This window comes from Vicia villosa, linkage group LG2 (assembly GCF_029867415.1).
Source record: "Vicia villosa cultivar HV-30 ecotype Madison, WI linkage group LG2, Vvil1.0, whole genome shotgun sequence".
NCBI lineage: Eukaryota > Viridiplantae > Streptophyta > Magnoliopsida > Fabales > Fabaceae > Vicia > Vicia villosa.
The window spans coordinates 153891966-153905877 of record NC_081181.1 but is presented as its reverse complement, the minus strand read 5'-3'; the positions used below and the strand labels follow the sequence as shown (position 1 = coordinate 153905877).

The window sequence follows — 13912 nt, the reverse complement described above, 5'->3', positions numbered from 1 at the left end:
GATAACTGTATATTTCATCATTTTCTCTTTCACATTTTAACTAATAAAATTTAGGGTTTAATGGATATGCACTGACAGTGTAAAATAGTTTTACACTGTCATTCAATAAACAACCACCAATTTGCCATGTCATTAAATTTTTTCAAAAATAAAAAAGTGTTTTAATTGGATACATGATTGTGATTGGTTGACAGTGTAAAACTATTTTACACTGTCAGTGCATCAACCCTTTTCTCTAAAATTTAATGTTGATTAAACATATTTTATATCATTTCATATTATTAATTTTAATGTTGACTAAACATATTTTATATCATTTCATATTATTCAATTAATTCAATGCTTACTTTTTCAAAATATCATAAATTTAATATGTTATTAACTTATCAACAATCTCTTAATTCCTCCCACTATAAATTCCTCTATGGTTATCAACAATCTCTTAAGCTACAAGATAAACTTTAGTGTCCAAATATAGAATTAAGAAAAATCTCAAAGCATTAAAGAAAGTTAATAAACCACCCACTATATAGTAAATTGACTCTCCATCTTCGCGCATTTTAATTTTTAAATGAAAACCCACTTTTAATTTATTACCATATGTCATAATCATATAACCAACTTCTTTTTTCTTTATTCCTTTTCAAATTCTCGGAACATGCACATGCCAGGTACAATATCTCATCTTATTAGTATTAAATATAATTAATATTAATTTACAAAAACACAAAATTGTAACATCATAAAAAAAAACAGTTTCTAATAATCTTTCTTTTTCTTTTTTTCCTGAAAAGAAGGATAAAGTCTTTACCTCTGAAAAAGTAATAGCAACACATGCTTTTGTATCTCACATATTTTAGAAAAACTAAGGGTTAGTTTCGTCATTTCACATTCTCCACCTGAAAATATACACTAGTAAGATAAACTATAGTAGTTGTTGTTGAAGTACTAGTAAAGAAAATGGGTAAGAGAGAGAAACAAAAAACATTGATTTAGTGAGAGAAAGTGGGTTTCTGTGTGGCCATTCTAGAGACAGGAAAACCAACTCAATTAATTTTAGTTTTTGTTTAAATCTTCTGTTCTATCATCTTCTTCTTCCTCTCTCAATGATTTTCTAGAAGTTTTTTTTTGATGTTGTTATTAGTTTGATTTTGATCCCAAATTTGTTCAGTTTTTGTTTCTGACAATGTTGGAATTGTAACATTTAGTATTCTGTAACTGACAGTTTAAGAAACATCTTTTGTTGCTTTGGTTTCTTTTGGTTTCTTTCATCATGGCTTCAAAATCCAGGTTTGTTAAGTTTTGAACTTTGTGTGTTTTTTCTTATGTTTATTGCTTTAAGATCTGATTTAGGTTTCATCAAATTATGACATTTTGTTCTTTTTTATTCTTCCGTTTGGGTTGTTACTGTGAGATTTTGATTATTAGGTTTGATCTGTTGATTAAGGATTTTTTTAATGAGTTTTCTTAGATTTTAGTTTCTATTTTTGTGTGTGTGTTTAAAGTTTGAACTTTGAAAATGGGTTTAACTCAAAGTTCATTTTTGTTGTTGTTTGATGAGTTTGGATTGATAATTTAGATAGATGTAACTGAATTTAGTAGCAAAAGGTAGTTAACTTAGGTTTAGAATTTAGATCCATGTTTTGAATTTGATCAAGATGTGACATTTTAATGCATTGTTTGATATGGTGTTTACATTGTGAACATATGATAGATCTGGTTTATCGGAATCGTCGAACAAAGCGGCATCGCTGGCTACGCCGAACAAAGCAGCGTCGCCGGCTACTCCTAACAAAGCAACTCTCAGCAAAGTGCCACCGGCAACTCCTAATAAAACATCACCGGCAACTCCGAGAGTTAGTAAGCTTGGTAGAGGTGTGTCTAAACCGGAATCTGACTCGCCTTCGCCTTCGCCATTGCAAGCTACGCGCCTTTCTGCTGAAAAAGCATCGCCGCGATCTCTGAATTCAAAGCCGATTGCGGAGAGGAAATCGCCGAGACCTACCACACCAGCTGATGTAAGCTTCTTGTGTCTCCTCTTTCTTTGAGATCGAGTTCTATCGCCAAATGGTTGTTGCGTTTGAACTTGCTTTTTCTTTTCCAAATCTGTTTAAGCATTCGAACTTTTCAATTCTTGTTCATTATGCATGCTAAATGATACTGGAAAAAATCACTTTGCTCATACTTTTTGCTCTGAGAGTAGATCTCGATTAATTTGGTTTAATATTTTGGTAATTTTTTCAGAAGCCAATGCCGAGAGTTGCTGTAAAGAGTTCAGAATTGCAGACACAGTTAAATGTCGCTCAAGAAGATCTAAAGAAAGCGAAGGAACAGCTGGTTCAGGCTGAGAAAGAGAAAGATAAGGCAATAAATGAGCTTAAAGAAGCGCAAAAAGTGTCTGAGGAAGCAAATGAGAAACTCAGGGAGGCAATGGTGGCTCAGAAGCGTGCTGAGGATGATTCGGAGATTGAGAAGTTCCGAGCTGTTGAGCTGGAACAGGCTGGAATTGAAGCTGCTCAGAAGAAGGAAGAGGAATGGCAGAAAGAGCTTGAAAGCGTGAGGAACCAGCATGCTTTGGATGTGTCGGCTCTTCTCACCACCACTCAGGAGCTTCAGCGAGTTAAGCATGAACTCGTCATGACTTGTGATGCAAAGAACCAGGCACTGAGTCACGCAGATGATGCAACTAAGATTGCTGAGCTTCATGTTGAGAAAGCGGAGATTCTTTCGGCTGAACTGATACGGTTGAAGGGCTTACTAGATTCAAAAATGGAAACTGAGGCAAGTGAAAACAAGATTGTGTTGGAGCTGCAAACGGAGATTGAAAATCTTAGGCAAGAGCTTGAAAAGGCGAAGGATTACGGTGAAAAGTTGGTAGAGAAAGAGGCTTTGATTGAACAGCTTAATGTGGAGTTTGAAGCTGCTAAGATGACTGAATCTTATGCGCACAGTGTGCTAGACGAGTGGAGAAAAAAAGTTGAGGAACTAGAATTGAAGATCGAGGAACTCGAATCGAAAGTTGAAGAAGCAAATAAGTTAGAGAGATCCGTGTCATTGTCCTTGGAATCTGCAACAAAACAGCTAGAAAGTAAAAATGAATTATTGCATGATGCAGAATCTGAAATTTCTAGTCTTAAAGAGAAAGTGGCAATGTTGGAAATGACAATTGGGAGGCAAAGAGGAGATCTCGAGGACTCAGAGCACTGTCTTCTTGTGGCTAAGGAAGAAAGTCTTGAAATGTCGAAGAGGATTGAATCTCTCGAATCTGAAATCGAGGCGGTTACTAAAGAGAAAGTTCAGGCATTGAACAACGAAAAGCTTTCAGCTTCAAGTGTGCAGACCCTATTAGAAGAGAAAAGCAAACTCACCAATGAATTGGAGATTTCTCGAAACGAAGAAGAAAAGACCAAAAAGGCCATGGATAGCTTAGCTTCTGCGTTACATGAAGTATCTGCAGAAGCCCGAGAATCCAAAGAGAAGCTATTATCTTACCAAGCCGAACATGAAAGCTATGAGACTCAGATTCAAGATTTAAAATCGGTCTTAGAAGCTAGTGAAGAAAAATTCGAGTCCATGCTTAACAATGCACATCATGAGATTGATGTTCTTACATCTAGTATTGAAAATTCCAACAATGATATTGCAAACTCCAAGGTGGAGTGGGAGCAGAAAGAACATCATCTTGTGAGCTGCTTAAAGAAAACCGAAGAAGAAAACTCTTCCCTCGGAAACGAAATAAACAGGTTGATTTCTTTACTGAAAGAAACCGAGGAAGAAGCGAATGTCAAAAGAGAGGAAGAAGCTCAACTAAAGGAAAACATGAAAGAAGTTGAGGCTGAGGTGATCCATCTGCAGGAAGCACTTAAAGAAGCACATGCTGAGAACATGAAGTTGAAGGAGAGTTTATTGGATAAAGAAAACGAGTTTCAGAATATTTTTCAAGAAAACGAGGACCTCCGGTCTAGAGAATACACGTCCATTAAGAAGGTGGAGGAGCTATCTAAGTCGCTTGAAGAAGCTACAACACGAAACCAAAGCGTGGAAAACGGTGATCTCACCGATAGCGAGAAGGACTACGATTTGCTTCCTAAAGTAGTAGAATTCTCTGAAGAGAATGGACATGGAGGAGAAAGCGGCATATCTAAAGAAGAGCTTTTGGTTCCGGTTTCAGTTTCGGCCCATGAAGAAGATATTGTCTTGAAAGACAAGTTTGAGAAAACAGAATCTTTCAAATCTGATAATGTGAATGGAAAGCCAAAGAAAGAAGATGAGGGAAAGAAAGAAGATGATTCTGTTGAATTGAAAATGTGGGAGAGCTGCAAGATAGAGAAAAAGGAGTTCTCGCCAGAGAAAGTAACAGAACCAGAAGAATCGTTTGAAGAGGAAGTTGAGTCAAAGATAGACGATAGCGAGACAAATGGAACATCTGCGACAGAGAACATTGAGGGCGGTGGAAGTTCGCCGACAAAACAACAAGCGGTGAAGAAGAAGAAGAAAGCTTTGCTTGGTAAGTTTGGAAGCCTGTTGAAGAAAAAGAGTGGTGGCAAATAGCAATAGTTTGCTTTTGATGGTATATTTTGAACATTAAAGTGTTTGCATGAATGAATGAATGTATTTGGTTTATTATTATGATGATTTTTGGTTATTGGAATAGGTTTTTTAAAGAATGAAGAGGCTTGTAATATTTGTTTAGGATTCTTCTCTAATCAGTTCTTTTGGCTTGCACACTTCTGAATGTGATGATGGAATTCTAGTTTTTTGCTTTTTCACTTTACTATATGCTGCTTTTGTCCTTTTATATAGATTTGACCAAAAAAAAGTGGCTAGTTGAATTGTATTTCATGTTATCCTAATTCTAATGGAAGTTTAAAGTATACTGAAAGTTCTTGTTGTTTGCTCTGTGCACCTCTTCTTTAGGCATGCAATAGTACACAAATGACTGTGTTTCATTACCTTTTTTGCACTTAATTATGTTTAGTTTTTAACCAAAAAGTCCAGCTTAAACGACTTCTACCCTTTTTTGTAAGATTTACTTAAAACAATTGTACTATATATAGGCTGAAATTTAATAAAACAATTGTATTATATATAGGCTAAAATTTAATAAAACAATTGTATTATATATAGGCTGAAATTTAATTTTAGAGGAAAATAGTTGTTACTTCATACAATTATGTACCGACATGAGATCAGAACTAGAAAGGGCCACGAACGTCTTACACAGTGTTGGTGATAAAGAGGAAGGGATGTACATGCAAGACTGTAAGACACTCCGACGATTAAGTAAGTATGAGTACATATATGATATAGTGTTTATGGTTTTAAAATTGTGTTACTTGACCCTCTCGAGGGAGAGAGTTCATATAAACCCCAAGCGCATGGCCATTGGTCAGCGTTTTGGGCTGAATTGTGGATCTAGGCCCAAAACGTGTGACTGCCAGGATTCTAGGAGTAAATTTACGAATCCTGGGAAGCTGCTTGGAACTAGCCGTTGGGCGAGCAGAAGGGCGTTCCTGGTCGACATGAAGGTACTATGGACGATATCTGAGGAGTTAGATGTTCGACCAATGACGCAGGAGAATAGAATAACGTAGATTAGAGAATAGGTTAGTTCCCCTTTGTTCATCCTTTTTCTTTTTCAACAATAAAACACTAATAAATAAAGAGGCGAATCACATTAAGGAAGTGATAGAGAAATGAGTGGGATTCATTCCCTAATCTGTTTCTCAATCACTTAGTGGCATAGAAATAAGTGGGATTCATTCCCTAATCTGTTTCTCGGTCACTACTTAATGGGAGAGAAATGAGTGAGATTCATTCCCTAATCTGTTTCTCAAACATTAATTAATGAGATAGAAATGAGTGGGATTCATTCCCTAATCTGTTTCTTGAACATTATATAATGGGATAGAAGTGAGTGAGATTCATTCCCTAATCTGCTGCTTGATCATTATACATTTTATGTGATTCTAATCGCAAATAAATTCCCCTTAAAAAATACTCAACCAAAAACACTTAAAACACTTAATAAAGGCTCAAATTAAAACAAAGTGACGAAGTGGTGCGAAACCTTGTATTGGGTTTTGTTCATCATGTAGTTACATAAAAAACACAAACCCAAGTTCATTCTTTTGCCTTGTTAGGCGCTTAAGAACAAGTTAAGTCCTTTCCAAAACTAGGCGTATAAGTCTCCAAAGGTCGAGCGTCGTGGATTGTGACCTTAACCTCTGTTCAACTAAAAAACACAAAACAAATGAAAACTTTGGAGCCGAACTACGGTCGCTCTGATTCCTGAAAAGGATACGTAGGCATTGGGTCGCGGGGCCTAAGCGAGCACACTTGTAAATAATTCCTTCTTTTCCCCGTTTTTCTTTTGCATTCATTCGCATCTAGGTTTAGACATAGATATACACCCTTTAGATAGAAACAAACATAGGTGGATACCATCGAGTACGATGGGCGCGAGGGGTGCTAACACCTTCCCCTTGCGTAACCGACTCCCGTGCCCTGTTCTCTGGTCGAAAGACCTTGTTCTTGTTCTGAGTTAGGTTTCCTGGTATTCCTTTCCCTTATGGGATAAATATATTAGTGGCGACTCTGATCCATTTTTCGCGGTAGCGACAGCTATTCAGAGTCTTTGAGAGATTCCATGGATCTTGATTAGATTGCCCCAGATAAATAGGCTAACAACGGGCTATGCCCTGTGTATACAATAGCCATCCGAGTCAGGCGTAAGAGATATTTCTTCTTTGATATGCTTTTAAAGTTATCTCGCCTGTCAGTAGGTTTTTAGCCATTAGCCATGCCCCACGCGACTTCTCCCCGATGTTAAAACATTTGAATCTATATAGACCAGTGTGCTTTACAATGAAATTCATAAGATGCGAATGCATATGTTTGTCTTGAAAGCTTAAAAACATTTTTGAGTAAAACAAAGTTTTTTTGTAAGAAAGTGATATCAACTCAAGAGTTATAGTAGACCTTAAGGAGTCAGGATACCTTTGGTAACGGTATGCTTTCGAACTAACCATGTTTCAATTAGGACTTTTAAGGGTTGTAACGTGGCCTTGGTTCACGGTTTTAAGAAACAAAAGATATAAGGCTCAAAATTTATTTAACCCACCCCTTTCTTCGTGATGTTCTCCAGTCCTATGCTCAGCTAACTGTGTATTTAGGCTCCAAAAGACTTTGGGAATTATGACATTGACATTTATGATGGTTCAAAAACCAAAGGTTTATCAGCAAAGACAGTCATCCTCCTTTTGTAATATTTTCCTTTTCTCAAGGGTATATAGTGACCCTTTTTTTACTTTATTATCCCTAATTTTTGCCTGAACTGTTTATTTAAAATTACAGTCAGCGGGATGCACCAATTTCGCCTAAGTCTCCCTTAATAGGTTTTGACTTGGCAGGCCTTGCGTTGTTTTCTTTTCTTTTTCTTTACGGACATTGACTGCCAGGTTTAATTATGACGGAGAACCATCAGTGATTATGTTCAAAGGAACAATTTGGGATAATCAAGTTAACTGAACAGCTACCCTACCCCAGGTTATATTTTGAGGGTTTTTATTTTGTATGTGAAGGAAAACTCCTACTTCTTAGGCTCAAAGGGGTTGACGAAGGATTAACATCCTTATATCTCCACTGTATTGGAATTGAAACAATGCCTGTACATCGTCAACACGGTCTGTTCGAAAGCGTACTGTATGATATTGTGGTATCGTTTTCGTCATTCTCCCTCTAAAGGTACACATCTTTGAACAAAAGTTGAATATCACAAATAATAAAACCAAGTAAAAACACAGTTTTGAATATAGTGAAAACACTAGGAATAAACCAAGACAAACGTAAGCAATGCATTAATGATTATTGTAAAGTACATAGCGTATACCGCAAACCAATGTTTAAACAAACTGAAAGGAAATTGCAAATGAAAACAAAAACTAATGATTTAAGAAACCCTCCTTCTAGCCACTTATAGCATCAGACTTGCGAGGCTCTTCGAACTCAATGAGTCCTTCTTCAATTAGATCTTGGATCTTGTGCTTCAACGGCCCACAGTCCTCTGTATCATGGCCAGGACTATCTGAATGATAAGCGCACCTAGCATGATGCTTGTACCCAGGAGCGGGGTTAGCTGGAGCTGAGTATGGAGGTAGTAGAGTTATCAAATTTTGACTGAGCAAGTATTGCAAAGCTTGAGACAATGGCATGTGCAATGGAGTAAATGATCGTTTTGGCTTGGACCTCCAGGGGCGTTGGCCACCCTGTTGCTTTTGCTGATCCTTTTGTTGTACTGTCGGGGTCTGATTAACCAGGATTGCCCCCACAGTGTTGGGTTCCTTTTTTCCATCATATGATTTCTTTGCTTGATAGGAACCTGAGGATGCCCCTTGTATCTTCCCATTTTTTATCCCATTTACAATCCTTTCACCAATGACGACCAAGTCCGAGAACCCTGAAGATATGCTTTCGACCATCTTATCATAGTATGGCCCTTGCAAAGTACTCATAAATATGTCCACCAGTTCTTTTTCCATCAAGGGAGGTTGGACTCGAGAAGCCATTTCCCTCCACCTTTGGGCATACTCCATGAATGATTCATCCTTCTTCTGTGACATGTTTTGTAATTGCATCCGGTTGGGTGCCATGTCCAGGTTGTACTTGTATTGCTTCAAGAATGTGTTAGCAAGATCATTCCAGCTTCGTATATAAGATTTCTCCAATTGCATGTACCAGTCAACAGATGCCTCGCTTAAGCTATCTTGGAAGAAGTGTATCATTAGCTTTTGATCGTGAGCATAGGCAGCCATTTTTCGCACATACATGCGCAAGTGGTTCCTCGGACATGTGAGTCCTTTGTATTTCTCGAAGTCAGGAATCTTGAATTTGTGTGGGATAGTCAAGTCTGAGACCAAACTCATTTCGAAAGCATCCACCTCAAAAGCATCGTACCCTTCTACTACTTTTAGTCTCTCCTCTAGTGCCTTGATTTGTTCATTGTCCTTGGAGTCTTCCCCAGAGTTAGGAATAGACTGCTGTGTCTGAGGTGCTTGGTCTGTGTTGTCCACCTCTTGTACTCCGTATTGTAGATCCAGGTAATCATTATCCTTAAGGACATTGTTAGCAGGAATGCGAACTGTGCGGGTTGTCCCTTTTGTTTGTGGAGTGGGGACAAACCCTTCTTGAGAGGTCTCTCCTTTCTCTTGGAATTGGATAGCTCTCCTGACAGATCGGACCTGAGGTCTGTCCTTAGCCGGGCCAAAGCCTGAAACAAATCCTAGCAGCGGGTTTCCATCGTTGGGGATCTCCTCGTACTGGTCTTGAACCTCCTTAGCCTTTTCTTGCTTATCCATGAGATCTTTCATGAAGCTCAGCATTTGGGTCATTCCTCCTTTGAGATCCTCAACAGTGCCTTTCAATTGGGTCACTTCCTCACGAAGGACTGCTTGATTCTGTTCTAGCTGCTCCATTGATTTCTTTTGCTGAAATCTTGTCTGATAAGACGGTCGGGATGTTAGATTATCCTTCCCAATGGTCCATGAATGATATGTTTTATGCGTGTTTATGTCTTACCCACATCCATTGATGTAATAACTCCTCTTTTCCTTTTTTTTTTTTTTTATCTTTTTCATTATTTTTTGGATAAGACATGATGCAAGAATGCACATGATGCATGGTGAATGCCGCAATTATATGAGATATGTAACAAATAATGAAAGCGTACAGTTAAACACATAAGCACATAAGCCCTAGGTTCATAGGTTCAACGTAACGGCTCGGGAGCCTACCCTTCCCATAGGAATGTTCTAGAAGGTCTCATGGGATCGTTCGTAGCCGCCGAGACTTTTTGTCTCTTTGGATTTTGGAACGACTCATTGGTCCATGAGGTTCGAATTTTAGGGGTTGGTTCCCAGAGAGATCAGCTAAATACCCAGTCCAGCCCTCAACAAGGTCGAGCCTCGTATCAGACCTTTCCGAATATCTAACCCACTCTGAGTGGAATTATAATAAGACTCGTAGGCGATGTAATTCCCCTCTGGTCATTATTATAATTCCCACGCTTAAGCTTAACAACAATCACATATAAAACCCAACAGTGCAAATTATAACAATTAAGCATTTTATACAGATATGACAAATAAACATTTAAGGAAAACAATAAATAAATAAAGAATTAAATATTTATTAAAAAAATAAACCTTCCCCCAAACCCTAAAAATGGCAAATTGCCAAACCCTAATCGCTCGCCACAAACCTAAATAATTTGCCAAACCTAAACCCTCTCAAGCCTTAGGAGCATAATAATTCACCATTGATGATTTTCCCCAGCAGAGTCGCCAGCTGTAGCAACCTGCCCTAAAAATTTAGCTTTTAGAGTCGCCACCTATTCTGAAGGGCGAATAGGAAACCCTACGCAGTTAAGAGATTTTTGGGTAAGTTATTATAATCAGGTTGAGGGAAGGTATTAGGCACCCTCAACCCTTTCCTATTGGCTTTGAATCTAAGGTAAAGGTTTATGGCTAAAATATTGAGCTAAGGAGGTGAATAGGGAAAAATTGAGATTTTTAGGAAGGGGACTCGCCTTGGTTATCCAAGTGCCTACGTATCTCCTTAGGGAGAATCAGAGTCAACGTAGTTCGGGCACAGGATTGTACGCCTTTGAATTGAATTTGATTTGAATGTATTCGAATTGCCTAGGATAAAAATCCGAAGTGTCGTGGTTTGGTGTGTTTTGAATGTTTGTTTGGGCGTACAACCCTGATTTGATATGGCACCGTTAGATGCGGTGACCAATGGATTTGGTCAGCATAGCTAACGGGTTAAGGGCATTGCTGATTGCTCAGATCGATAGATTGATCATCGCGGGCAGCAAATTGAAAGTGTTTTAATTTGTATATTTTTATCTCTCGTCTAAAGCGACTGATAGTTTCAGTTGGGTCGAGGAGAGAATTAATAAGAGTTTATTAAATTAATTAAATAAAAATTATTTCTCGTCTACTTGCGACTAATATCTCACAAATCTCCACCTTGGACCTAACTCTACAACGTCAAGGAACAGACTAGCTTTCTTCACGCAGCTTTATCAACTGCATACAGTGGAAAAACTTGCAACTCGGCAATGTCTTGGTGATCATATCAGCAGCATTGTCTTCAGTCGAAACCTTCAGCACTTGGACTTCTCCACGCTCGATTACTCCTCTGACGAAATGCAGCCTCACATCAATGTGCTTAGTTCGCTCATGATAGGCTGAATTCTTTGACAGGTGTATTGCACTTTGACTATCACATTTAACAGTGATACCTCGACCTTGAAGTTTCAGCTCCTCCGCAAAACCTTCAAGCCACAATGCTTCTTTCACAGCTTCAGTGAGAGCAATATATTCCGCTTCAGTGGTTGATAGAGCAACAACCTTCTGAAGAGTTGCTTTCCAACTAATTGCTGTGCCAAACATAGTGAAAACATATCCAGAAATAGACTTTCTAGAATCCATACAACCTGCATAATCAGAGTCGACATATCCTTCTATTGGTGCTTTACTATCTTCACCCAAGGCTCCACCATAAATTAAGACTCTGTTTAGAGATCCATTTATGTACCTTAGAATCCACTTCAATGCTTGCCATGAGCCTTTCCAGGATTCGCCATGTACCTGCTTACAAGACTTACTGCGTATGCTATGTCGGGTCTAGTACAGACCATAGCATACATCAAAGAACCAACTATATTAGCATATGGGATGCTATTCATATAGGCTCTTTCGACATCAGTACTGGGACACTGATCAATACTCAGCTTGAATTGAGGGTTTGTTGGAGTCACAACTGGCTTCGAATTCGACATACCAAACTTTTCAAGAATCTTCCGTAGATATGCCTCTTGAGATAGACATAACTTCGACTTCTTTCTATCTCTTCGAATGTCAATTCCAAGAATCCTGGAAGCAGCTCCCAGATCCTTCATATCGAACTCCTTATTGAGTTCAGCCTTCACCCTCATCACATCTTCAACATTGTTGCTTGCTATGAGAATATCATCCACATAAAGCAACAAAATAACAAATGAATTACCAGGTCGAAATCCGAAGTAAACGCAGTGGTCGAACTGACTTCTAATGAAACTTATGCGTGCCATGAACTTGTCGAATCTCCTATTCCACTGTCGAGGAGATTGTTTCAGCCCATACAAAGATCTCTTTAACTTGCACACATAATCTTCCTTCCCCTTTTCGACATACCCTTCAGGTTGCCTCATCAGGAACGTTTCATCTAGATCACCATACAAGAACGCAATCTTCACATCCATCTGTTCCAGTTCAAGATCGAACTGTGCCACCATGGCAAGCAACATTCGAATGGACCTATGCTTCACAACAGGAGAAAACACATCATTGAAGTCGACACCTTCTTTCTGAGTGAAACCCCTTGCAACTAACCTTGCCTTGTATCTTTTCGACGTCACTCCTTCAATTCCTTCCTTAACTTTGAAAATCCATTTACAGCTGACTAACCTTGCCCCAACAGGTTTCTTGATCAGTTCCCAAGTATGATTATCATGAAGAGATTTCATCTCATCATCCATGGCCTTCAGCCATTCAGTCTTATTTCGACTCCTCATAACTTCCTTATAGTCTCTAGGTTCTTCGTCTAGAACCTCACTTGCAGAGATTAAGGCATAAGCTATAAGATCTGCATATCCAAGTCTCTGAGGTGGCTTGATGACTCTTCTCTACCTATCTCTCGACAATAGGTAGTCATCGTCAGTTTCCTCAACTTCAGCATCTTCTGCTTCTTCTTCGACTTCATCTGGGATATGCAATTCAGCATCAACATGCTCCACCTCAACAGGAATCTCTACCTGTTCCAGCTCTTCGTCAGATGTTTCTGTACTTCGACCAACATTATTAGTTTTCTTAAAAGTCATTTCAGCTTCATTGAAAACTACATCTCGACTGGTGATACACCTCCTGTGACCTGGCTCTAGGCACCATAGCCTATAAGCTTTGACTCCTTCAGGGTATCCCATGAACATGCATTTCAGAGCTCTAGGTTCGACCTTGTCTTGCCTAATGTGAGCATAGGCTACGCAGCCAAATACTCTCAGTTTGTCGAGATCTGGTGGATGTCCCGACCAAACTTCTTCAGGTGTCTTCATATCTAACGCTGTCGAAGGACATCTGTTTATCAGATATGTTGCTGTCGAAACAGCCTCAGCCCAGAACACCTTTGTTAACCCCGCACTAGTCAACATGCATCTGACTCTCTCCAAAATAGTTCGATTAAACCTTTCAGCCAAACCATTTTGCTGTGGAGTACCTGCAGTAGTTCTATGGCTTGCAATACCAGAGGCAGCACAAAAACTGTCGAATGCCTCATTGCAAAATTCAAGGCCATTGTCGGTTCTCAACCTCTTGACCTTTCTGCCAGTCTGATTTTCAACCAGAGTCTTCCAACTTTTGAAATTCTCAAAAGTTTCATCCTTAGTCTTCTGGATGAATACCCATAATTTTCTGGAATAATCATCTACTATGGATAGAAAATACCTTGCTCCTGAATGTGATGGACACCTTGCAGGCCCCCAAAGATCAGCATGGATGTAATCAAGGGATCCATGTGTTCTTTGTTTGCCTTTGTTGAACTTCACTCTGCAAGATTTTCCAAGTACACAGGGTTCACAAAACTTCAGCTTTTCGACTTTGTCTCCACCAAGCAGATTTTGTTTCCCTAATTCGACCAGACCCCTTTCACTGACATGGCCCAATCTCATGTGCCAGATTTCTGTTTTCGACAAAGGTTTCGTGGATGCAACATTTGTCGAACCACTTACAACTTCAGCCTCAAGGGTATACAAGCCTTGTTTCTTCACGCCTCTCAAGACTTCCTTCGAACCCTTCATGACTCTTAGGATACT

The 13912-nt window shown here is 38.9% G+C and overlaps 1 protein-coding gene across 1 annotated transcript; it reads left to right on the top strand.

Annotated features, from left to right (window-relative positions):
- Positions 1 to 931: 931 nt before the first annotated feature.
- LOC131652553 (WEB family protein At3g02930, chloroplastic-like) lies at positions 932 to 4798 on the top strand. Its single transcript, XM_058922438.1, has 3 exons — positions 932 to 1290; positions 1715 to 2018; positions 2245 to 4798. The coding sequence occupies exons 1-3, from the start codon at positions 1274 to 1276 to the stop codon at positions 4549 to 4551; spliced, it is 2628 nt and encodes an 875-aa protein (XP_058778421.1). The 5' UTR covers positions 932 to 1273; the 3' UTR covers positions 4552 to 4798.
- The last annotated feature ends 9114 nt before the right edge of the window (positions 4799 to 13912 follow it).

What these genes read in the sequence shown, in the direction of transcription:
- LOC131652553 (XM_058922438.1), top strand. An exon ending in GACCTACCACACCAGCTGAT is followed by an intron (nt 2,019 to 2,244) that starts GTAAGCTTCTTG and finishes TAATTTTTTCAG; the next exon opens with AAGCCAATGCCGAGAGTTGC.